Source organism: Odocoileus virginianus, chromosome 19 (genome assembly GCF_023699985.2).
Source record: "Odocoileus virginianus isolate 20LAN1187 ecotype Illinois chromosome 19, Ovbor_1.2, whole genome shotgun sequence".
Lineage (NCBI taxonomy): Eukaryota > Metazoa > Chordata > Mammalia > Artiodactyla > Cervidae > Odocoileus > Odocoileus virginianus.
In genome coordinates, this window is record NC_069692.1 from 25,652,398 (window position 1) to 25,678,440 (window position 26,043).

The following is a 26,043-nucleotide window of genomic DNA, read 5'->3' on the forward strand; positions in this document are numbered from 1 at the left end:
GCGAATCCGAGCGAGGCTGGGGTTGCAGACCTCGCAGCCTGGCTCGGGTCTGACCTCGCCCGCTGCGCGCCGACCTCCTCGCTCCCGGAGCTTGAGGGCTGCAACCCTCGGTCCGGTTGCCGCCACCGGTCTGGAGAAGGCCTGCATGCCGCGGCGCCGCGGGCGGGGGCTGCGGTCCTGCGGCCGAGAAACCTCTGCCGAGACGTCCGGACCAGTGTCAGCCTCGAGGTTTAGGAGGCCCAACTTAGGCTCTTGGGAAGCTGGAAAACTCCAAAGTTTCCCCAGTGGCCCTTGCCTTTTCCCCTAAAAGTCCGAAGGGTCCGCCTGCGTCCTAGGCCATCTGCTGCACTCAGGTGCGGTCCCCAGCGAACCCAGTTCGCGCCCTCCCCTTCTCTCACTTTCGAGGCCTTACTTTTCAAGGCCCCTCAACCCCGGCGACCCTGCACCCTAAGTAAGCGAGGTGCCTTACTTCCAGGGAAAGAGGCAAGGGCCTGTCACAGGGCAAGCAAGCACACCGAGGCCTGCCTAGGACTGTCGGCTTCGGTTTTTGCAATGGAGGCTCGGAATGCACCAGGAAAGCTTTCCTCCTGAGCCTCCTGGGAAAGACAGTCACACGCCAGAACATGGGGCACAAAAAAATGTGCGAGTTCGCCTTCTTTCTCAGAGATTCGAACAGCCAGGGTCAGGTAGGCCCGAGGCACATTGGCAACGCCAGTCCTCCGTCAGGGTCGGCTCTGATTACCCCGGCATCTAAGATCCCTTCTCTCCTCTCTCTGCCTTAGTTCCAAACATTTCTCATTTTTTTCTTTTTGTTCACGTTCACTTTAATCTTTAAAATGGCAGCGCCCAAAACCAAAACGAACGGACAAAGTGAAAACACAACTCACTTCTTGGGAGGGCGGGGAGGAATTGCATCCCACTCAAGTGGGACTTCATTATCAGTCCTCAGAAGTATCTCGGACTCTCCCAACTTTCAAAGACTCGGGACAATAAGGGCGAGTGAGGGGAGGGAGTGTTTGAGGAAACCACAAGCGCCATAAATGCTATAAGCGAAAACAACGGCGGCGGGAGCACTTCGGGACGTGGGGACTTCAGCGGCGGCCACCTTCAGCCGTGGGACCCTGGAAACCGCAGCCCCGGGCCACCGGATGGCGGGAACTGAAATGCCCCCGCAGAGATCCAGCATTGCGGCCGCGCCGGCCCAGCGCCTGCTCTGTCCTGTGCATTCTTGGGTTCCGCAAACACGTTGCACGCAAAAACCCTTGTACATACACTCAGCCCTGCACTTGAGCGTCCAGGGGCGGATAGAGATCAGCGGACTTGGTGTCCCAAGGGAGAGCCTCCAGCTATGCAAGTTTAAGGAAGGAGAGAAGCGCGCGAAGGGAACAGGCCGCACTCTCCTGCCTCTGCCGAGCTCCCGCTCGAAAAGTCCTTGGGATTAGGGATTTGGTCCTCGCCTTGCTAGAGAGGTTCGCCATACTTTAAATTCCCCAGTTATGACCTACGCGGATTTAGGATTAAGGAAAATGTGACTTTTAAATGGTTTCTCCTTCCCAATTTACAGGATTATTTGAAATAGCTAGAAACGGTGTGCAAAGCATTCCATTCAAAATCCGCTTTGCGCAGAGTTGCTTTTGCGCTCTGGAGCTCGGAGTTTTGAGCGAGCGTGTTATTGTGCTGCCGCCTGGGGCTGCGGCCTAGTTCCCGCCCCCGGCGACTCCCCCCCCCCCCCCTTCTCACCTGGCGGCTAAGTGGAGGCAACACTCGCGAGGGACTGGTGGGCTGCCTGGGTCGTAACCTTCCCACCATACCAGAGAGAAGTGGGGAGGGGGGATGTCAAGCAATGCAGAGGTAACGAAATTGTTCATCCCTCACCACGAAAGGCACTGACTCAGTATAGAGGGAGCTGGGCCAAAGCGCCCACACCGCTGGAATCCCTCTCCCGGGCTCGAAGCCTCGGAGAGCCGGGCTCGACCTTCCCGGCCACCCCGCCCGCCCATCCCAGCCTGCGCGCCGGAGCCCCGCTGCGGCCCGATAGGTACCCACTTGTTGATCCGGCTGGCTTGCTCATGCTGGCGGTCCCGGGGCGGAGCGGTTGGTGGGCGCTGCCCGAGTCCCGGCCGGCAACGCCCGCTTCGCCGCCGGGCGCCGCCGCTCTCCAGCCGCCCTCCAGCCTGGGAGGCTCCGGGGCCGGACAGGTGGGTGTCGGTTGCGCGCCGCGCTGCTCCCTGGGCGCTCAGAATTCGTTCCACAGTGGAAATTTAAGCATCCTTAAGTTTCTTCCCGTCTCTTGCAAAACCGCAGCCGCTGAGAATGTTGCTTGGTATGAACACACGTATGTACGGACAAATGGATAGACGGACAGGCAGATCGAGGGAGAAGGAAGGACAGGCAAGAGAGGGGGTACTGAAGAACAGAGATGGAGACACGAAAACGGTCTTTCTACGGAGCAAAAAGGGCAAAACCCCTCTCTTTCACCGTTCCTGTCTCTCAGTCTTCAATTTCTCCCTCTATGTTAGGCATATGCAGAGTGTGGGCAGATCTCTACAGACCGCTGCTCTTTTACGGAAAGAAGGGAAACGCACAACCGCAGTCTCAGGCAGATGGGCTCCGCGCTGCCCAAATCCGAGCGCGGAGTGGGAAAACTAGATTGCTGGGAAGTCTTCAGAGGGAAAAGGCGGCCAGCTCCTGGTACCCGGGGAGAGCCGAGCACGCAGCGCCAGAGGGTCCCCGAAGTTCATTACCCCGTGACTTTATGCCTGTCGCTGCGGACTGGGTCCCCCGTAATATCCAGGAGCTCTCTGACAGGCAGCCGTGGGGAGGGGAATAGGGCGTCCCTGGCCCACTTAGCTTTTCCCCCAACTCCTGGCGGGGTCTGACGTCAGCCATGTGCGGGGAGGGGATGGAAAGAGGGAGGGGGTTAAATGCTAATGATATTAATGAACCTCCAAGCGGCTCCCAAAGAAAATGCAGGCGCTCTCGGAGCTGAGGAGTTAAGTGTGAATATGGGAGTGTGGCTCTGTGCGGGTGTGTCGGTGAGGACGGTGCTGCTCTTGTAGTAAAAAAATGAATTATTATTATATTCATGGCAAGGGGGAAGGGGAGGGGAGCCGGAGCTTTCTCAAAACGCTTTCCTCCTCCTCTGCAGAGGGCCAGACAGATTCATGAAGAACTGGGTGGCTGTGTGTTTGTGTGTGATTATGCACGCCGGATATGGCCATGTGAGTTGGTTCATTCTTGGTCCCGTGCCCCTTCTGTTGGGTAAAACTTGGATCTGGTCCGAGGTGAGTAATTATTCATTTTGCAACTATCTACGGAAAGTTATCTGCGAGGACGCTGTGTGCAGACTTGGGGCCTGGGATGGGGTTTGCTGGAGGTTCCGAGTTCCCGTGGCCTTCGCGCTGTCCATTTGGGCACCAACCGCCGGGAGGGTGCTGCCGGCTTGCAGAAGTAAAGCCCATCCCGAGCAGGGCGAAGCAATTGCGCCTCCATTATTTCTGCATTCGCACGCGGGAGGGTAGAGCTGCTTCCCTCCCGCAGCTCGTCCCCAGCGGGCTTCGCTTGCCGGCCCCTCCCCTCAGGGTTCGGGGATTCTGGAGAGCTCCCTCCCCCGCCTTAGTCTCCTACTCCTCCTGCCCGCCTTCCCGCGATTCTTGTGCTCTCTCGTGCCCTGGTTTCTGTTCTGCGCCGGGAGAGCGCACGCCTAGAGAGTGATCCCCGAGCTCTAAGAGATTAATTCTTATTTAAGCTCTCCCAGCAGCTTGAACTTGTCGAACAAGAGTTTGCCAGCCTCATCTCCTGGCGTGGGCTTGGCCGAAGGTCAAGGGTCACATCTCCTGCTCTCCGGCCCTCGGCGCACGCTCTGGGGGAGGTGAACAGATACTAGCACTCCGCAATCTATCCGCCCGCTTCGGATCTCACTTTCTCCAGGCTTTCGGTCTGAGTATGTGTGTGCAAGTGAGTGTTTGCGTCCCGTCCTCTCCTCCAGGTCCCGCCCCGCCCCCGGCCTCTGGAGGGAGCAGCAGTTCCTCGGCCCCGGAGGCTCAGGGGCGCTGGTTGTGCGTCCCCGTTCGCTGCCACAGCACGTGACCGCAACTTTCCGCAGAGGCCTGGGCTGGGCCTGGAGCCCCCGCCCGCGCACGCCTCGAGGTGCTAGTGCTGCGCAGCAACCAGGAGCCAGGTCTGGGGTACCCAGAAAGAGCAAGGCAGGAGACGACTACCTCCTCTGTTTTTCGAAGTGGAAGGAGATCAGGGAAATGAGATACAAAGCCATAATCCTGAGGGATTTTTAGGAGACAGGGCAGTAAGTCAACATTTTTGACAATCAAGTTGGGCAAACTTGTGCTCAGCTGGCCCTGCCAGAGTAGTAGTACAAACTCAAACTCCGCGCCTAGAAAACGAAATTGTTTCCCCGCGGCTTTTCAGAAACGCAGTTACTATTCCAGGCTCTATTTTGGAGACTGGGATTATGACTTTCAGAAATACACTTGCGACCACCGCTACCACAATCGCCATCACCACCAAAACACCCATCATGTGGATGCAAAGAGGGGAGCTTGGTTAAAACTAAAGAACTTTAAAGGGTCCAAATAATTTATTTCGGGCAAAGATGAAGGCCGGCGTGGAAGATTCGGCCCTGCCCGTCTTCAAGGTAGAAGTTTAGGAGTCTGTGACCTGGAGACCTGAACGTGGCTTTGCAGGTGCAGTGGCTTGGAGGTAGGAAGACTGTGGTAGAGGGTCTAAAGACTGATTTTCCTACTCCAGACACTCGCCCTACCTGCTCAGTTATAGGCACCTAAACTTGTTGAAAACACTCCCGAGGTTCACCAATTGTCTCAAAGTAAAAATGGGAATGTCTCCTGTTTCTCCTGCCACTGGTTTCGATTCACAGGGTGTCAAGAATTCCACTAAACAAAAACACACACACACACCATCCAGCCCTGGCAGAGGACACAACGTGCACACACACCCACAGCATGTCCGTCCTGTGTTCTGTGCGCCTGGCTGTAATTATCTGCACGCTTTGCATAAATCACAATGCAGTTCTGAAATCATCATGATGACTTTCTGGCATGATTGGTTTGGTGGCAATGGCAGCTACAAGATCCAGGGTAGGCAGGAGGGGCTAGGGCCCAATTGCCCACCAGGTCCAGGAGGAGCCTGGCACCCGAGTGTTCACTGGCTTCTGCTCACTGGAAGCTGCTGCAGGACACAGGGACCTCAGATCTAAGGTGCAGAAACTTGGAACTCTTGAGGTCGGACCTCAGAGAAGAAAGACTTTGCAAGGTAGGGACTGTTACTTTTCATCTTCGTGTCCATGGGCTCAAGTACGCTGCCTGATTCCTATTATGTGCTGTGGGAACATTGGGCAAATGAATGAAGGTGGAAGTTGCCTGCAGACTTCCCAAGAAATAGCTGGAGACACAGCAAGGCTAAATCACTGGGAGCCCAGAGAGTGTGGCCGATGGGGGTTGGGGTGGGAGGGGAGGTGGAGGGGGTGTTCAGGCTCTGTGTAAACTTGGGCAAGTGACTAGACCTCTCTGGGCTCCAGGTAATTATCCGTAAAATGATTAAGTCCTGTTCAACCTTAACTTCTAAAGATTTTTTCCTGTGAGTCCACAATGAGAAGTGGTTGATAAAGGGCAAATGCCATGTATCAGAAATACCTTTTAACACAGACAAGATATTAACTTTAAAGATGGGTTTATAAAGTTGGCTTGCAAAGGGGTGGTCATACCCCAGAGGTTCTGAAGCACTTCTGACCAGGTCCAAACGTAGTCTCTAATTTCCTCTATCCTTTTGTGAGAATGGGGTTCTCAACAAAAGGGAAGCAAAAAACACAGGGAAGACATCTTTTATTACAGGATTACATTTTTGTCCAGGAGATAACAAATAAGACCGTGAGAAGGATGACGGAATCGAGGGGTCTCTCTCGCCATGCAGCAATCCAGCCCATTCATCAAACACTGAACACCCACAATGTGCCCCGAGATTCATGACATGACCCCCTTTTCAAGGAATCACAGGGAGAGCAGACTCATAAAACGTTATACGTGCTTTGGACTGGACAAAAATACAGGACATTCTGGAAAAATATCCAAGGGACCCTAAATCAGTGTGGAGTTGGGTAGGCTGTCAGTGCCCCTTGGAAAACTGGTCATGAGTTAGGGGAATCTACTGCCTCTGAAAACTGTCTCCTACCATAGCTCACTCTCCTACTAATCCTCCTTCTCCTCATTTAAACAGGGAAGCAGAAAAACAGAAATAGACTCACAGACATAGGAAACAAGGGAGGGGGATACATTAGGAATTTGGGATTAATAGATACACTATACATAAAATAGATAATCAACAAGGACCTACTGTATAGCCCAGGGAACTGTATTCAATAATCTTATACTAATCTATAACGGAAAATAATCTGAAAAAATGTTACATATACAGCTGAATCACTTTGCTATACACCCGAAATATTATAAATCAACTATACTTAGTTTTAAAAATGTTCTAGAACAACAAAAGAAGGGTGGAAGTAGAGTCCTGTGAACTAGATTGCATGAGAGGTGCAGGGGTGCAGGACACTCCTCTAGCATCAGATTATCTGGGTCTGACTCCTAGATCTCCATTCACTTAGCTTCCCTAAAAACCGGTACCATTTTCTCCATTAACTGTCTCTTCCAATACACTAAATTAAAACAGTAAAGAAGAAAGGAAAATCTTTCCCATCAGCAAGCAGATCTAAAGTAGGTGTGGAACAGACTCCCCTCCTCAACCAGTGATCAGCTCCCTCTCAGAGGTTATCCTACCTCTAAAGACCCATTCCTTTAAAATTCCCTTCACCTCATAGACAAGTAGAGTTGAGAAATACCCAGACCCAGAAAACACCTGGCAAAAATCTACCAGTTAAGGTTGACTGAGGTTTGATGTTCAGTTTCCAAAAGACACTCTGACACAAGTTTTATTTGTTTACATGAAAGACAGAGTTGATTTTCATTTGCTTCCAGGTCATAATGCAACCTACAGTTGGTGCTTCCTACGTGGATGGGGAGTTAGAGAAAAGGTGGGTCATAGAGCAGAGTGTCCAATATAAAGCAGGTACTCAGTGAGGGCTCAGTAAGTGAATCTCGTCAGGCTTGCTCCTGAGTCTGTTGTGGATCTCTCTACAAGTTGTTTGGCTCCTATTAGGTAACTCTACCCATAAACACTGAGAACAATCCAGAAAAGAGACCCAAGTGCTCTAGAACTCAACTGGTGCTGAGTTGTAGAGTTTTTCCTTGACATTTTCTAGAACTCTGTTAATTGTTACTCCTCACTAATAGCACCCCTGCACCCATTCCTCTCTCATAAAATCTAGTATTGGTGCTAACAGCAGCAACAATAAGACAATGCCCTGTGTGATGGGCTCATCTTTTTCTTAACAAATAAACATTGTGTCTCTATATTTATTCACACATTCTCTTGGGGTCACATCAGCAGAAGAAATTCAAGTTTAGGGGCAGGCTGAGGATTAGAAGCTTCTAGAGTCTCACTGTGCTTTTATATTCATCTTGCCCCAAGAATAAGCAAATGGAAACATCTTTCTCCCATATTTTACTTTTATTTCCTACATATTTTAGTTGTTTGTATCCTGCCTTGTTGCAGGAAGACTTTATTATGGCTCTCATGTCAAACTGCTTTAAGACCTGGTATCCCTCCCTATAAGATGACACACCTGAAATGTATTTAAAACAGAAACAACCAGAGATGTTACTAGGAGCAAAAGAAAAAGAAAATGGTGTTCCCCAGAAAGACAGATCAATAGAGAAAAAGCTGCCTGTTTTTTATGTCCGTTTCTTTGCTCCTAATCACCAGAGCAAAAAGTTCAGAGGACATGTAAGCTTTCCAACTAGACAGCTTTCCAACTAGACAGGGAGCTCCATGAAGCCCTAACACTCTGGCACATACCACTGCTTGATAAATGTGGGCTGTAACAGTGGTCCTGATTCATGGTACTCACAAAGAAAGCTGAGACTGGGTGAGGGACTTGCTTTTGCTTTGCCCCAGCAATGGGGAGGATAGGGAGAAGGGACAGGTCCTCTAGACCCCAAACCTTGGGAAGAGGTAATTTTTTATTTTCTAAAACAAAATTATGACTAGAGAAACAAGAAAGCAGACTACATCCAGGGAAGGATTGGCCACCAAGCCTCCTTCAAACTCTTAATTTCCTGTGAATTGCACAGTTCAACTTGGCTTCCATTTAGCCCAGAATTATAGAGCATACAAGTCAGAAGCAACCTTGGAGATCAGTACTCATCCAATTTCATCATTTTACAGATGAGGAAACTGAGACCCTTAGAGACAAAGCTTGTCCTAAGTCACTCTTCTAGAGACAAAGGCCAATCCCAGAATCCAGATTTCTTCTTGCTGAGTCTAATGCTCTTTGAAATATTAATTCCATTGCACTGAGCTACCTCTCATTTCCTAGGAGGGCTTCTAGAAGCTCCAATTAAGGCAATTTTACTCACAAGAGAAGTAATCAGAATTAAGAAAAGTGTTTTGTGCATCTTGAAGGAATAGTTCAGTATTTCTGGAACTTCAGACTCTTCCACTTAACAGATTTTTCTTCAAACTCTCCCTCTGTAAGTACTTAAAATTTGCTTGTCCAAATGGATAGAAGACATATGAGGTCTCTTTTTATTCTGTAGAGGGGATGATGTAGGCTACAAGAGGAACTGCTGAGAGACACTAATTGTGAATGCAGAGAAAAAGGTCAATGATTAGGCTGAACAATTAATCACTGAATTTGATCACTGTGGACTGTCAATCTGGGTCTTTCAGATTTTAAAAACACCTCTCTATTCCCTCCACAGCAGGTTGAGAACCTGCTTTATCCAGATTACACTAGTAGAAACAATTGTTATGTAAAATGGGATAGCCTGGGTTAAATGTCACTCATGTATTTGAGAATAAACTAGAGATTCGATTCTTTATTCAGTCAATAAGTGTATCAGGACCACATATCCATCTCTGCCAATGCAGTGAAAAGCTTACATTCTAGTACGCTTTGTTTCTAAATGATCTAGTTCACACAGTACTCTGTTGTCCCCCTATTCTAGTAAGTAATTTCAGAATTCACATCACTTACAAAGATGCCGACTGGCTATTTAGGGAAGTCTGAATAAAAAAAAAAAATCCTCCAAAACAAAACAAACCTCCCCCTCTCATCTCCCTCCCCCCAACCCCATGTGTTTTGTGCAAGACGGAGTCAACCAGTGGGATTCACAGGAGGTCCCCAAGTCAAATGCTGCAGCTGCGTTTTTAAAAAGGGTTGGATAAACTACAGCCGTTAATAACATCTGTATCTATGCAAGCTAAGATGATGATAGGGGTAATCAGATCTCATGCTTCAGGGCATAAGATGATTGCCTGCTGAGAGGAGGAGGATTTGGCCTTTCAGGTATAGCACTGCACAACCCAGGAGGTAGGCTGCAGACTTTTCTCCCAGGCTCTAAAATTTCAGGTGTAATTGACATGATTTTGGAATAGATGAAACATTTGAAATCTACTGTTTTTTTCAGATGAGGATATTGAATAATGAGATATTTGAAATGCCCACATGTACCATGTACAACATATATTTATCTCTCTAAAGATAAAACTATTTAGATGCCTTTTTTGAAGGCTATTTTGACCACCTTTTAGTACAAGGAGATGCTTAATAAAGGCTAAATGACAATGAGAACAGTGGAGGTAATTCAACTTTAATCCATACATTTATGATTAGCTAAAATAATGTATAATTACCCAAGTATTCATAATAGCACATATTTGGATCCCTAAATATATGTTTTCTAGTTGCATTAGCAACTATGTTTGGAGTTGCATGTTGGGAGTGTACAAGTAATGTATTCATTTTAATGTCCTGATCACTAAAGTAATTTTTAAAACTTAATATTTGTCTGGAAGTGAAAAAGGAATTACACAAATAATCCTACCTTTTCTTTTTTTGCCAACTGGATTACCTTTTCTTTTGATTTCTATAATATTTTCAAACCCTAGGAAGGTGTACACTTCAGGATAGTTGTACAATTTAATCACTTTTGAATATGCTGTGCAAATGCTGAATAGGGTTAAAGAGCTTATTTAGACATGTAACCCCATGCTGCAGGACATATAGCATCAGACATTGGTCCACATTTCAAGAGATGTAAAATCTTTTGAAGGAGTTGATTTATGTTAGAGTCCTTTTAGCATGAAAGACATTCTTGCTACTGGCTTTGTCACTATTACTAAACCATTCCACACAGAAGGACTGTTTGAAGGATATGGTTGTTAAATGCAATTTTTAAAATGATGCACATAAACAGTTTTAAGGAGGGGGTGTGTGTGGAAATCCTGCAGCTGTTTGGCTGCAGACAGGCAGGGGAAATTAGTCAGAAGCCCAAAGCATCATAGTTAATAATCATTATTCTGTTGTCTGGGATGTTTGTTTAAATACTATTGACACTGTGTATGTATTGTCATCTTCTCTAAATTGTAGCTCTTAACCACTGAAATCTTGTTAAAGACCACCTAGGGTTTCCTCTGTATGATGCTGAAGTGTGTATTCACCTGATGGATAAACAAAAAACAGATTTTAAAATTTTTTCTCTCATGTGCAACTAGCAGGAAATTTTCTAAAGAAAGAGATTGCCTGAGTACAGTAAAAATAGAAGCTGTAGAGTCCCAACCTTTGTATTTCTCCTCTAGTGATAGAAAATGAACAAACCATCAACTGATTAATACAATTCAGTTCTGCTTAAAATTCACAGAACTGTTTGGTATTTTAAAAGACTCATACTTGCCATTAAGTGTGAAGAAATCAGTAACTATTCTTTTCATCAACAGCATGTTGGGTTCCCCCCACCTTTAGATTTTGCTTATTAAGAGAGGTCGTTTGGGGGAAGAGCGGCTCTGGTGGGTGGGAAAAAAAAAAAATCTAACAGCCTGACTCCCAAGTTGAGAGCTCCAGATCACGACCCATTCAGTACAAAGCGTTTTATATCTTGACTTATGAGGGGACAATAGTCGGTCTTACAAAGGCACCACCTGTGATTTAGCACGGTTGACATCTTTGTTAAGGAGGAGCCGGAGGGCAGAAGAGAAACAACACGTGCGTAATCCGGAACTTGTTACCGAGACCCACCTTCAAGGCTGTTTCAAGTCATCCCTTAGGTCTCGAAAGGTTTTATTTTCTTACAGTGTTTTTAAAGGAGGTGAGTGGGGAGAGAGGAAATGAACGCTGTACGCGATAACTGACCCAAAGCGCTGGACTTACGGCTTGCAAGCGCCAAGCGGTTCCATTTTACAGATGGGTAAATGGAGATCAGTCCTCGAAGTGTCTTATCAGCCGGTGCCGGAGATCAGGGACCCCCGAGGGCTTCGGGCCGCCGGGCTAGGGGCGCCGAGGGCGGCGTGACTGCGGGTGGGACGTCGAGTCTTCGGCCCAACCTTCAGGCCGGTGGCTTTTTGCTTCCTTCCCGAAGGTCGCTTCTGACAAATCTATCTATTTGGGGCAAATTGTCAGTGAGAAACTTCCGCTCGAACTGCCGTGGACAAAACCGGCTGTTTGAAAAGGGTAAATCCCGCGGCCCGGCGAGGCCGAACAATGGGCCGCTGGTGCTGCTGCGGCGGGGGCGGCCGGGCGGGCCGCACAAAGGGCGGATTAATTGGGGCCGCGGCTGAGCGATTCGCGCTAGCTCCACTCAGCCCGCACCGCGGGGCGCCCCATTGACTGGGCCCCGAGCCCCACTTTTCACAAACTCCAAACAAAAGTCAATTTCTTTTTTATATGGCGGGGGAGGGGGCCGCGGCCAAGATTCTCCTCTTGCTCCTTTGCCTCAGTCTTGCTGCAAGGGTGGGGGGATTGGGTGGGTGGGGTGGGGGGGAGACTGGAAGGAGAGGGGCGTGGGGGAGCCGCAGAGTGGGAAGGGACGTGGGTGTGGCTGCCGCGTCCCTGTCCCCGCCTCCGCGGCCACCTCCTGGCCGAACCCACCTTCCAGGCAGGTCCCTAGATTCCTGCCCGAGGCCTAGTAGCTTCAGAAAATGCGGATGAGGTGATGGCAAGGACCCTGTGAGGGTTGAAAGCACTAGGTTAGCGGAAGTATTGGCAAGTGGTTTAGGAGGAAGGAAAAGAAACGTCCCCTTGGTACCTCGTGTGACCATTCATCAGACTGAACAACTATTGTGGTCCTGATAGAAGGGAGACAAAAACGAGTTTGCCCTCTGTTTACACACAAGTTGGGAAGGCAGATTCCTAAATCAATGAGCAGATGAGGGAGACAGGATACCAGGATGGGGGCCCCAAAGGAAGACTTCACCATCCCTGTGAAGTTATGAGGTGGACTTGCCCATGTTATATATGGGAAAATATATCTAATTACTTTGTAGATACACAGTAGTGCAAGAAGTGGCAGTAATTTAAGAAAACCAAATTGTACGATTAATATTGTCACTGGTCTGGAAAGCACTTATGGAGGAACTAGGAGTTCATCTCTCCTTGTTTCCTTTCAAAATAGGAGTGCAGAAGCCTCTCTGACACAGTCCTAAGCTGGGTTGGCAGTGGTTGCATACAAGTGACTGGTGCATTCTTCTTCGAGGACCAGGTTCCCAAGTGAATCAACAGGAAGGAAGGACTAAGTGCTGGTGTAAGGGAAGCCATTTATTGGGTGAAGGGCTGGCATGTGCTAACAGATGATATCCCAGTGTTTTTGTTTTATGGGGGGATGCTTCTTGTCTTGAACCTGCAGGCATTTTTGTGCTCTGAGTCTGGCTAACTGAAGTCTTAAATGGCTACGCTTTAGTACAGAAACCCTCCAAAGGCATCAGGCTAGGGTACTGGCACAGTGAGAGGGGAGCTCTGATGGCAGGTGCTGAATCTGTGGCGGGCTCAATGAGAGGGGTGAGGAATGCCTTCAAGGATAGGCTGAACCATGGTTGGAGACAGAAAGACCTAGACATTAATGACAGAAAACAACAGCAGCAGACACCTGCTGGCAGAATCCAACCTGGGCTCCTTTTCAACCACAGTTTAAAACTGTAGATTTAAAATGATCTTCTCTGGGCCAGAATCTGAGCCATTGTGGATTTCTTCTGAATCAGAGGCTGTGAAAATTAAGGGCAAATATTTATCTAAAGGTGTCACAACTCTGAATTTCAGTAGTACCTTATCTGCTAATCTCTGGTGGAAATCTAGAACAGCTGTTACTCCACTGTATATTTTGAATTCCCATTTGGAAATCAACATTTATCCCCACCAATTCTCAGTATGATTTTAGTTTATTGATGCCTTTGCAAATTCCAATAAAACAAATGACAGGATCTTTTGCTTTCTCCATGTCAGCAAAAGTTGAGTGAGTGTGTAAAGACTGCGATAACACATTATTAGGATGAAAAATGAAAATACAAGTGTGAGTCAGTGATAAAACTTCCACATTGAAGGAATCATTTAACAGCAATGTGTAAGTTTAGACAGAACTGATGACAGGCTCTACTATCTATTAATAGTGAGCTTATGACCACAGCTTCTAAGAATACCCAGCACAACTGCTTATCATTTTTATTTTACCAACGAAGGTCTTCTGTGAGGAGGACACTAAATGATTTTGATAAGGTCCACTCCTGAAAGGGGTGACATACTGGCATCAAGTCTTTCCATCACTCACTCTGGTTAGCTTTCAAGGCCTACATTACTCTCTTGAATTATTCTGGAGTCACTTTATGTGAACATCATTAAAAGAAAGAAGCTCCTGGAAATTTGATTATAATTAAACTTTTTTTCTCTTCTCACATTTACTGGCTATGCAAATACTGCTGGAAAGGATGATGATCTTAGTACCTCCAGGCTTAGGTTGCCAGAAAAGGACAGAAACCTGACTTCTGATAATGGTAGAGCAGGTGCAAGGTCAGCTTCAGATCTAGAATATGATAGTCATAAGTCAAAATGAAGGAGCACTTGACCCAGGGATGGACTAGATTTAAATCAATAAGAGAATGAAGCTAAGATCTTAACATGTATCTAACATTTGACTGTGACTGTATCATACATATAAAATACTGTATGAATATATCTATATTCAGATGGTAAAGAATCTGCTTGCAGTGCAGGAGACCCAGGTTCGATCCCTGCATTGGGAAGATCCCCTGGAGAAGGGAATGCCAACCCACTCCAGTATACTTGCCTGGAGAATTCCATGGACAGAGGACCCTGCTGGGCTATAGTCCATGGGGTCACAAAGAGTTGGACACGACTGAGCAACTTCCACTAAAGAATGAAATAAAATGACTGCTCTATCCTAGCAGCACATTAGAAAAAACAATCTCAGTAGTATCTGAAAGGAGACTCCTTTGTGCTTCTTGGATTGCATCTCTCCTCCCTACCAACACACCACAAATAATTACCACCTTGAATTGTGTTTTACTCACTTGCTTGCTTTCTTCATTATTTTACTACTTATGTATGTATCTCTAAATAATGTATGTATATTAAATAATAATATATAACATAGTCTTCAGTGATTTTTCTCCCAATACTGTGTTTAGTTTGGTATTAAATGAATTGTACACTCACACAGTATGACTTCTTCATTCTCACTGTTATGTAGTAATCCACTGTGTGAGCATGCCACAGGTGCTTGCCCCTCACTACTAGGAATGGATATTTGGCTTCTTCCCTTCCATTTCCCTTTCTCCATCTCTTATCTCTCAGATTGTCTCTTGTGCATGCCTCTTATATACATATGCTAGAATTTCTCTAGTATATAAACCCAAGAGTAGAACTGCTTTCTTATTTAGCCTTATTACCTACTCAAACTCTTTCCCTTAATGATTTTATTAATTTACATTCCCACCAGGAGGTAATAAGAGTTATTGTTGCTTCCTGTCCTTTTTAACATTATTTATTTACTTAGGGCTGCACTGTGTCTTCATTGCTGCTCTCAGGCTTCCTCTAGTTGTGGGGAGCAGGGGCTACTCTTTGCTGCAGTGTGTGGGCTTCTTGCTGCAGTGGCTTCTCTTGTTGTAGAGCATGGGCTCTAGGCATGCGGGCATCAGTAGCTGTGATGCACTGGCTTAGTTGCCCTGTGACATGTGGAATCTTCCTGGACCAGGAATCCAACCCATGTCCCCTGCAGTGGCAGGTGAATTCTTAACCACTGGACCACCAGGGAAGATCCTGCTTCCCATCCTGGTCAACAGTTATTATTGGGTTATTTAAAAATTTTTGTTATTCATATCAGATAATTATCTCTAGTTTTAATTTGTATTTTTCTGACTACTAATAAGGCTGAACATTTTTCAGGTGTCTGTGGGTCATCTATTTTTTAAAAATTTTAAGTATAGTTGATTAACAACATTATGTTAATTTCAAGTGTACAGCAATGTGATTTAACATATATATATATTTCTGATTCTTTTCTATTTCAAGTTATTACAAGATATTAATATAGTTCCCTGTGCTATACAGTAGGTCCTTGTGCTATTAGCCACTTATATTTTCTTTTGTGAAATACCTGTTTATGATGTTTCTCATTTTCCCATTGAGTAATTTTTCATTTGATTCACAGGAGCCCGAAAGTGTGTATGTATATATACATATATAAAAATATAATTGTTTAATTGGAGGCTAATTACTTTACATTATTGTAGTGGTTTTTGCCATACATTGACATGAATCAGCCATGGGTGTACATGTGTTCCCCATCCTGACCCCACTCCCACCTCCCTCCCCATCCCACCCCTCAGGGTCATCCCAGTGCACCACCCCTGAGCAACCTGCCTCATGCATCAAACTTGGGCTGGTGATCTATTTCATGTATGATAATATATGTTTCAATGCTATTCTCTCAAATCATCCCACCCTCGCCCTCTTCCACAGAGTCCAAAAGACTGTTCTTTACATCTGTGTCTCTTTTGATGTATCGCATATAGGGTCATCGTTACCATCTTTCTAAATTCCATATATATGTGTTAGTATACTGTATTGGTGTTTTTCTTTCTGACTTACTTCACTCTGTATAATAGGCTCCAGTTTCATCCACCTCATCAGAACTGATTCAAATGCATTCTTTTTTGCTGAGTAATATTCCATGGTGTATATGTACCATGGCTTTCTTATCCATTCATCTGCTGATGGGCATCTAGATTGTTTCCATGTCCTGGCTATTGTAAACAGTGCTGCGATGAAAATTGGGGCACATGTGTCTCTTTCAGTTCTAGTTTCTTCCGTGTGTATGCCCAGCAGTGAGATTGTTGATTCATATGGCAGTTCTATTTCCAGTTTTTTAAGGAATCTCCACACTGTTCTCCTTGGTGGCTGTACTATTTTGCATTCCCACCAACAGTGTAAGAGGGTTCCCTTTTCTCCACACCCTCTCCAGGATTTATTGTTTGTAGACTTTTTGATAGCAGCCATTCTGACCAGTGTAAGATGGTACCTCATTGTGGTTTTGATTTGCATTTCTCTGATAATGATAATGAGTGATGTTGATCATCTTTTCATGTGTTTGTTAGCCATCTGTATGTCTTCTTTGGAGAAATGTCTGTTTATTTCTTTGGCCCATTTTTTGATTGGGTCATTTATTTTTCTGGAATTGAGCTACAGGAGCTGCTTGTATATTTTTGAGATTAATCCTTTGTCTGTTGCTTTGTTTGCTATTATTTTCTCCCATTCTGAAGGCTGTCTTTTCACCTTCCTTATAGATTCCTCCATTGTGCAAAAGCTTTTAAGTTTAATTAGGTCCCATTTGTTTATTTTTGCTTTTATTTCCATTACTCTGGGAGGTGGGTCATAGAGGATCCTGCTGTGATTTATGTCAGGGAGTGTTTTGCCTATGTTTTCCTCTAGGAGTTTTATAGTTTCTGGTCTTACGTTTAGATCTTCAATTCATTTTGAGTTTATTTTTGTGTATGGTGTTAGAAAGTGTTCTAGTTTCATTCTTTTACAAGTGGTTGACCAGTTTTCCCAGCACCATTTGTTAAAGATATTGTCTTTTCTCCATTGTATATTCTTGCCTCCTTTGTCAAAGATAAGGTGTCCATAGCTGCATGGATTTATCTCTGGGCTTTCTGTTTTGTTCTGTTGGTCTATATTTCTGTCTTTGTGCCAGTACCATACTGTCTTGATGACTGTAGCTTTGTAGTATAATCTGAAGTCAGGCAAGTTGATTCCTCCAGTTACATTCTTCTTTCTCAAGATTGCTTTGGCTATTCAAGGTTTTTTGTATTTCTATACAAATTGTGAAATTATTTGTTTTAGTTCTCTGAAAAATACTGTTGGTAGCTTGATAGGGATTGCAGTGAATCTATAGATTGCTTTGGGTAGTATACTCATTTTCACTATACTGATTCTTCTAATCCATGAACATGGTATGTTTCTCCATCTATTTGTGTCATCTTTGATTTCTTTCATCAGTGTTTTACAGTTTTCTATATAGAGGTTTTTTGTTTCTTTAGGTAGATTTATTCTTAAGTATTTTATTCTTTTTGTTGCAATGGTGAATGGAATTGTTTCCTTAATTTCTCTTTCTGTTTTCTCATTGTTAGTATATAGGAATAAAAGGGATTTTATAATCCCTTATGTGTTAATTTTATATCCTGCAACTTTACTATATTCATTGATTAGCTCTAGTAATTTCTGGTGGAGTCTTTTGGATACTAATCCACTGTCTGAATTATAGGAATGGCAAATCTTCTCTCCCCTTTAGTGACTGTCTTTTCACTTGGCTTCTAATGTCTTTTGATGAACCAAAGTTTTAATTTTATGGTGGAATTTATCAATATTTCCCTTCATTGGTTAATTGTTTTTGTGTCTTATTTTAGAAAGCCTTCACTACTGCAGGATTGTAATGGTGCTTCTGAATTGTTTCCCAAAATTTTTATAGTTTCACCTTTCCACATCTAAGTTTTTAATCCAACTGGAGTGAAGTTTTGTGTACAGTGTGAGGTTAAGGGTTCCAGGAAACATCTATTTCTGCTTTATTGACTATGCCAAAGACTTTGACTGTGTGGATCACCACAAACTGTGGAAAATTCTTTAACAGATGGGAATACCAGACCACCTGACCTGCTCCTTGAGAAATCTGCATGCAGGTCAGGAAGCAACAGTTAGAACTGGACATGGAACAACAGACTGGTTCCAAATAGGAAAAGGAGTACGTCAAGGCTGTATATTGTCACCCTGCTTATTTAACTTAGATGTAGAGTACATCATGAGAAATTCTGGACTAGATGAAGACAAGCTGGAATCAAGATTGCCAGGAGAAATATCAATAACCTCAGATATGCAGATGACACCACCCTTATGGCAGAAAGTGAAGAGGAATTAAAAAGTCTCTTGATGAAAGTGAAAGAGGAGAGTGAAAAAGTTGGCTTAAAGGTCAACATTCAGAAAACTAAGATCATGGCATCTGGTCCCATCACTTCATGGCAAATAGATGGGGAAACAGTGGAAACAGTGGCAGACTTTATTTTGGGGGGCTCCAAAATCACTGCAGATGGTGACTGCAGCCATGAAATTAAAAGATGGTACAACTTGGAAGAAAAGTTATGACCAACCTAGATAGCATATTAAAAAGCAGAGACATTACTTTGCTAACAAAGGTCTAATCTAGTCAAAGCTATGGTTTTTCCAGTAGTCATGTGTGGATGTGAGAGTTGGACTGTGAAGAAAGCTGAGCACCGAAGAATTGATGCTTTTGAACTGTGGTATTGGAGAAGACTCCTGAGAGTCCCTTGAACTGCAAGGAGATCCAACCAGTCCATCCTCAAGGCAATAAATCCTGAATATTCATTGGAAGGACTGATGTAGAAGCTGAAACTCCAATACTTTGGTGGCCCGGTGTGAAGAACCAACTCATTTGAAAAGACCCAGATGCTGGGAAAGATTGAAGGCAGGAGGAGAGGGGACAACAGAGGATGAGATGGTTGGATTGCATCACTGAATCAATGGACATGAGTTTGAGAAAACTCCAGGAGTTGGTGATGGACAGGGAGGCCTGGCATGCTACAGTCCATGGGGTAGCAAAGAGTTGGACACGACTGAGCAACTGAACTGAACTGCACTGAAGGGTTCAATTTAGGTTTTTCTTTTCTTTTCTAACAGTTGTTTAATAAATTTTCTTAGTACTAGTAGTTTAATCTTTTCTCTGTTTACCTCTAGTGCCCATTCTCTTATAAAAGCAAGTATCTTTATATGCCTTGATTTATTTCCAGCTTCCCTATCACAATTCCTTTACCCCTCTTATCTAGCCCTTTGCCAGCATCCTATTTTCTAACTTACTATAGCTTGTATGCTAAATCTTAATAATCAGGAGGGCAGTTCTTCTTACCTTGTACTTTTTCTTAGGGATACTTGGCTACATTTAACCCTTTGTTTTTCCATTTTAATTTCAGAATTAGTTTGTCAAGTTCCAGAAAAAAATATTTCAGGGATTTTCATCAGAATTGGATTTAATCAATATGGGGAGAATTGACATTTTCATGTGTTGAAGCTTCCTATAATAACCTGGAATTTATTTAAGTCTTCTTTAATGTTTCTTTCAATAAGGTATAATATTTCTGTATAAATGAGGTGCACAACTTCTATTAGATTGTATCCAGATTTATTATATTTTTGCTATATATTGGCATTCTTTCACAATTATATTTTCTTATTGATAGTTTTGCTGTATGGAAGTATACACTTACTGAAAAACTCTTATTAATTCTAATAATTCACCTTTAGTTTCTTTTGAGTTTTCTATGTGACTAATAATATTATGTGTAAATAACAGCTTTTTAATCTTTTTTAAAAATCCCTAAACCTTTAACTCATTTTCTGTTTTTGTCATACTTACACAGGTTAGGATTTTGAATACAATATTGAATAGCAGTGGTAATGGCAGTAACTTTGCATTTTTGCTGAAACTAAAAGGAAGTATATGATTGTGAGTGCACCCAGGTATAGACTTATCTTTTTTTTTTTTGGCTGCGTGGCAAGTAGGATACTAGTTCTCTGATCAGGAAATGGAATCTTAACCACTGGACTGCCTGGGTCTCTTGACACCTTCTTGGTGAATTTGGTGGCAACTGTTTTCATTTCTAGTAATGCTTTGGCCATAGTTTATTTTCTCTGATATTAATTTCTCTGATATTAAAGCCATACTAGCTTTCTTCTGTTAATATTTGGTTTTCCATCCTTTGACGTTTAACCTTTCTGTAACTTTATGTTTTAAGAATCTCTTTTAAACCAGTTTATAATTTTTTAATTCATTCTGATAATCTTTATCATTAAACTGTACATTTACGTATTCATACATTTACATTATTATAAATACTGATATGTGTACTTGGATTTATTACTGTGATCTTTTTGGTGCTTTATATTTGTTTCTTCCTTTTTTTGCTTACTTTGCATCAATTGAGAATTTTTTGTTTGGAAGTTATATTCTTTGTGAGTCTATTCTTTTTTGTTGTTTTTTTTTTAATTTATTTTTAATTGAGGGAAATTGCTTTACGGTATTATGTTGGCTTTTACCATAAAACATGAATCAGTCATAACTATGTGTGTGTGTGTGTGTGTGTGTGTGTGTGTGTGTGTGTGTGTGTATCTTCCTTCCCTCCTGAGCCTCCCTCCAACTCCCTCCCCATCTTGCCCCTTTTAGTCATCACAGAGTGCCAGGCTGGGCTCCTTGTGTTATATAGCAACTTCTCATGAGATATCTATTTTACACATGGTAGTGTATATATATGTCGATGTTACTTTCTCCATTCGTCCCACTCTCTCCTTCCCCCACTGGGTCCACTAGTCCATTCTCTTTATCTGAGTCTCCATTCCTTCCCTGCAAATAGGTTCATAAGTACCGTTTTTCTAGATTCCATAAATATGTGTTAATATATGATATTTCTTCTCTGACTGCTGTGGCTAGGACTTCCAATACTATGTTGAATAATAGTGGTGAGAGTGGGCACACTTGTCTTGTTACTGATCTTAGAGGAAATGCTTTCAGTTTCTCACTGTTGAGAATAAAGTTTGCTGTGGGTTTGTCATATATGGGCTTTATTACGTTCAGGTATGTTCCTTCTGAGGAACACAGCTCTGAGGGCGTCAGAAGATGAAATGGCTGGATGGCATCACGAAGCAATGGACCTGAACTTGGACAAGTTTTGGGAGATGGTGAGGGACAGGGAGGCCTGGCGTGCTATAGACCATCAGGTCACAAAGAGCTGGACACAACTGGGCAACTGAACAGCAGCAATGTTCCTTCCATGCCTACTTTCTGGAGAGTTCTTATTATAAATGGGTGTTGAATTTTGTTGCAAGCTTTCTCTTCATCTGTTGAGATGATCATATGGTTTTTAATCTTTCAATTTGTTAATACAGTGTATCACATTGATTGATTTGCATATATTGAAGAATCCTTGCATCTCTGGTGATCCTTTTAATGTGTTGTTGGATTCCATTTGCTAGAATTTAATTGAGGATTTTTGCACCTATGTTCATCAGTGATATTGGCCTGTTATTTTCTATTTTTGTGGTATCTTTGTCTGCTTTTGGCATCAGGGTGATGATGGTCTCCGTGTGTCGATTCTTTTAGTGGTTGCCTAGTTATTTTAATGTTTTCACTTAAAAAGGTTAATCAGTATCTTTCTTCCTCCTAAACAATATGAGGACCTTAGAGATCTTTTCATTGTATCCTTTTCTAGTTTTGGAATCCAGTTCTAGTTAATTCCTTTCCCCTCACAGATTAGAAATTAATAAAATCAAATTTATTTAGATTTACCCACATATTTAGCTGTATCTTTTCTGATTATTAATATTTCCTTCTTTCTGGATTATACTCCTTAAACTTTTCCTTGGTGAGGGTCTGCCAGGTGTTAAAGTCTCAATTTTTGGCTGACTGAAAATATATTTTACACTCATTCTTAGAAGATATTTCACTGGGAATATAATGCTTGCTGTTCTTCAGTTGCTCAGTCGTGTCTGACTCTTTGCGACCCCATGGACTGCAGCACACCAGGCTTTCCTGTCTTTCACTATCTCTTGGAGTTCACTCAAGCTCATGTCCATTGAGTCAGTGATGTGATCCAACCATCACAGCCTCTGTTACCCTCTTCTCCTCTCGCCCTCAATCTTTCCCAGCATCAGGATCTTTTTCAGTGAGTCGGCTCTTTGCATCAGGTGGCCAAAGTATTGGAGCTTCAGCTTCAGTGTCAGTCCTTCCAATGAATATTCAGGGTTGATTTTCTTTGGGATAGACTGGTTTGATCCCCTTGCACAGCAAGGGACTCTCAAGAGTCTTCTTCTGCACCATAGTTCAAAAGCATCAATTCTTCGGTGCTCAGCCTTCTTTATGGTCCAACTCTCACATCTGTACATGACTACTGGAAAAACCATAGCTTTGACTATATGGACCTTTGTTGGCAAAATGATGTCTCTGCTTTTTAATATGCTGTCTACGTTTATTCATAGTTATTTTCTCTCAGCACATTGATGATGATTCTACTATTTTGTGTGTGTGTGTGTGTGTGTGTGTGTGCACGCTCATGCTCCTATTGCTTTTTGTTAAAAAGTCAGTATTGGGTCTAAGGTTGCACATTCACAGATGATCTTTCCTTTCTGTCTGCTTTTAAAGTTTTCCCTCCCCTTTGGAGTTCTACATTTTTATGGCCATGGAAGCCTGTTGGAATTCTCCATATAGATTTTATTTATCATGCTTGGGATGCACTTGGCTTCCTGAATCCGATCACTGTTGCCTTTAACAATATTGGGAAATTCTCCTCTATTATTATCTCTTTGGAAATTACTTTCTCCCTATTCTGTTAGATCCTGAATTCTGATAAGGAGTTATAAAACTCTTAATACATCTTTTATAGTTTTTGTCTCTTTGTCTCTTGGACTGTATTCTGCAAAATGTTTAAATATATTTTCTAGTTCACTGATTCTCTTTTTCATGAGGTCTAAATAGCTGTTTAAAAGTCCCTTTCCTCCATTTAAGAAATTATTTTTCATTTCCTGAAGTACTATTTGGCTTCATATCAGATCTGCTTGAATGTTTTTCTACAATGTCTTATTCCTTTCTAATATTCTCAAGCTTCTCTTTTATTTCACTAGTCATATAAAATTTGTATTTGGTCACTAATCTCAATATTTGATGTCTTTGCAGGACCACTTTTGATTTCTGCTGCTTGCTTCTGGTCATTACCTCATGGTACCACATTTCTTCCTAGGTTTTATGAAGTTTTTCTTCCGTGAGCTTCTTATTTGTCTTGACAATTTATCTCTGGGGATTCTTTTTTTTTTTTTCCATTTATTTTTATTAGTTGGAGGCTAATTACTTTACAACATTGCAGTGGTTTTTGTTCTCTGGGGATTCTTAAAAGCCAAAGTTGGAGATAGACTGGTGTGGGGGAGATCTGCACTTGCTCTTTCTGGCTGAGTTACTTGGTTGTACTACCAATGTGGAATCCTTTTATATTGAAATACTCAAATTTTATAGTTCCAAACTTTGGGAGGTTATATAGGTGGTATGGATTTAGGTAGAAAGGTCTCTTGTGCTGGATCTTATTGTGCTTCCAAATTCTTAGGGAAGTTTTTTCTTTCTTTCTGTCCTCCCAGGGTCAACAATAAGATAGGCAAATGTCCTTGCAATAGCATCCCTCTTTGGGACAGGGTTAATTTTTTAAATTTATCTGTACACCGAGGATGTAGTTCTTTGTGTTTCCCACTTTATGTAAGGATTCTCCCGACAGGTTCCCCAGCTCAGGCAATCCCTGACCATCATCTCAGAGTTGAGGTTCAGCATCTCCAGAGTCTGATGGAAAGTTTCAGGGTGAAAGCTGGCTTTGCAACTTGTTTATCTATCAGGATTCCTGCTTTAGTTCACTTTTTGGGATCTGAAAAAGCCTTCCCTTTTGTGCAGGCTCAGTGATGTATGTAAAAAGTCATTTAAAAAATATTCTAACAAACATTTTAGTTATCTTAGCTGAGATTATCATTCAGGGTATCTGTATAAGTCAGGGTCCTCCAAAGAAAGAGATTACAATATAGAATATGTATATATTTATTTGGTTGCCCAAAATGTTTGTTCAGGTTTTTCTGTCAGATGTTTAGGAAAAACCCAAATGAATTTTTTGGCCAACACAATGTATCTATAGAGACAATCTAAGGAACTGACCCATGAGACTGTGGGGACTGGCAAATCCAAAATCCACAGGGCAGACTAGTAGGCTGGAAATTCCAGCAAGAGTTGATATTACAGTTTGAGTCCAAAGGCAGGTCTGGATGCAGAATTCCTTCATCTTCAGGGGACCTGTCTTTTCTCTTAAGGCCATCAAACTGAGTGGATGAGGCTTACCCACATCATAGAGAGTAATGTGCTTTACTCAAAAATCTACTTTAACCACATCTAGGAAATACCTTTAAAAAAAAAAAAAAGAAATACCTTTATAGCAATACGTAGACTAGTGTTTGACCAAACACTGTGCACCATAGCCTAGCCAAGTTGCCATGTAAAACTAACTTTTGCAGCATCAAATCCACCAAAGCGCTGGAAACAGAAACCAATGCTATAATTTCTGGTGGTGAAATGATAGCACACTCACAGAGCACAATAATGTCATTCTTGGAGGCTTCAATGAAAACAGGTCTAAGGAGACGTTGAGCATCCTCTTAGGAGGCTGACATGCTACTCTGTTTTCACAGTCTAGTGCTTACTATAAGCCTACAGTGCTTACTATGAGTACTATGAAAGTGAAAGTATTAGTCATATCTGACTCTTTGTGACCCCATGGCCTATAGCCCGCCAGGCTCCTCTGTCCACGAATTCTTCAGGCAAGAATACTGGAATCGGTAGCTATTCCCTTCTCCAGGGGATCTTGTGTTAAATGTGCTTTTCATATAAAATTACAGGAAAAGGAAGACACAGTTGTTTTAAGTTCTACGTCATAATGATGCAGGCTATTCTGGAAAGCTATGATATTTACTCAACCTTGTCAAAATGCAGTGAGTATCCTAAGCTAAAAATAGAGAGTGCACTAGGCTGAGGAAAGTCACTACTGTTGATACACTGCAGGGGGATAAGAATAACGGGTATACCCATTTTAGATTCTAAAGGGTGTTTTCAGGTGATTAAAAATATACTGTCTATTCTTTTTTTAAAAAGATATTCATGATTTCTTAGAAGTCTAGAAAGAGCTGAATATAGAAATGCAAAAATCCACAAATTACCTGTGTGCTTAGTCGCTCAGTTGTGTCTGACTCTTTGCAACCCCATGGATTGTAGCCTGCCATGCTCCTCTGTCCATGGGGATTCACCAGGCAAGAATACAGGAGTGGGTTGCCATTCCCTTCTCCAGGGGCTCTTTCCAACCTAGGGATCAAACCTAGGTCTCCCGCATTATGGGTGGATTCTTCACTATCTGAGCTACCAGGGAAGCCCAGCTAACCACATAGAGAACGCTGATGTTTTCTTCACCGTGATTATCAGTAGTTTCACAATGTTTTTCAGGTTTGCAAAAGTTTTCTTTTGTGTGTGTGTGTTCTATTTGAGGATTTGGGGTGTGCCTCTAGAAGAAGGTGTGGGAGAGTGGTGTCAACAGTCAGTAGGAAGGAAGGCAAGAGAATCCTGTGCCCTCCATGCTCCTCTTCCTTGATCTTTCTCTTTTTTTTTCTTCCTCCTTGTCACTAAAAATCAAGCCTTGCCTCAGCATGAAGTTTTATTGCTTAAAACAGAACAGTGAAAGTCTAAATGAGGAATTTCAAAATATACGCATAGGCAAAAGACTGAAAGAAAATATGAATAGTGGTTATTTGGATGGTGGAATTATCAATTATTTTCTTCTTTATATTCTTCTACATAAACAAAAACAACTTTATACTCAGGATGTAATTTATCTTTAAATACATAACACACAGCAAGAACCTAAAATATCTTGAGGAATTTTTATTTTAAACACAAATGGGTTTTCCTTATGCATAGTATATAAGACTAAGCTTTTACACTGTATAAAACCATATTCAAATAAGATATTCCAGTGTCAGAAAACTTG

General features: G+C 42.9%; 1 protein-coding gene across 2 annotated transcripts in view; it reads right to left on the reverse strand.

Moving 5' to 3' along the window:
• Window positions 1-26,043, reverse strand: part of NR2E1 (nuclear receptor subfamily 2 group E member 1) — a 64,382-nt gene that overhangs the window by 19,047 nt on the left and 19,292 nt on the right. Inside the window, exon 1 of one of the 2 annotated variants that reach the window (XM_070450008.1) lies at window positions 2,047-2,840. The exons of the other annotated variant lie outside the window; for it this stretch is intronic. Within the exon in view, the coding sequence (XP_070306109.1) occupies window positions 2,047-2,071 (25 nt within the window). The 5' untranslated portion in view covers window positions 2,072-2,840. Of the gene's footprint in view, window positions 1-2,046; window positions 2,841-26,043 lie in introns of those variants that run through there. 2 annotated transcript variants of the gene reach the window in all.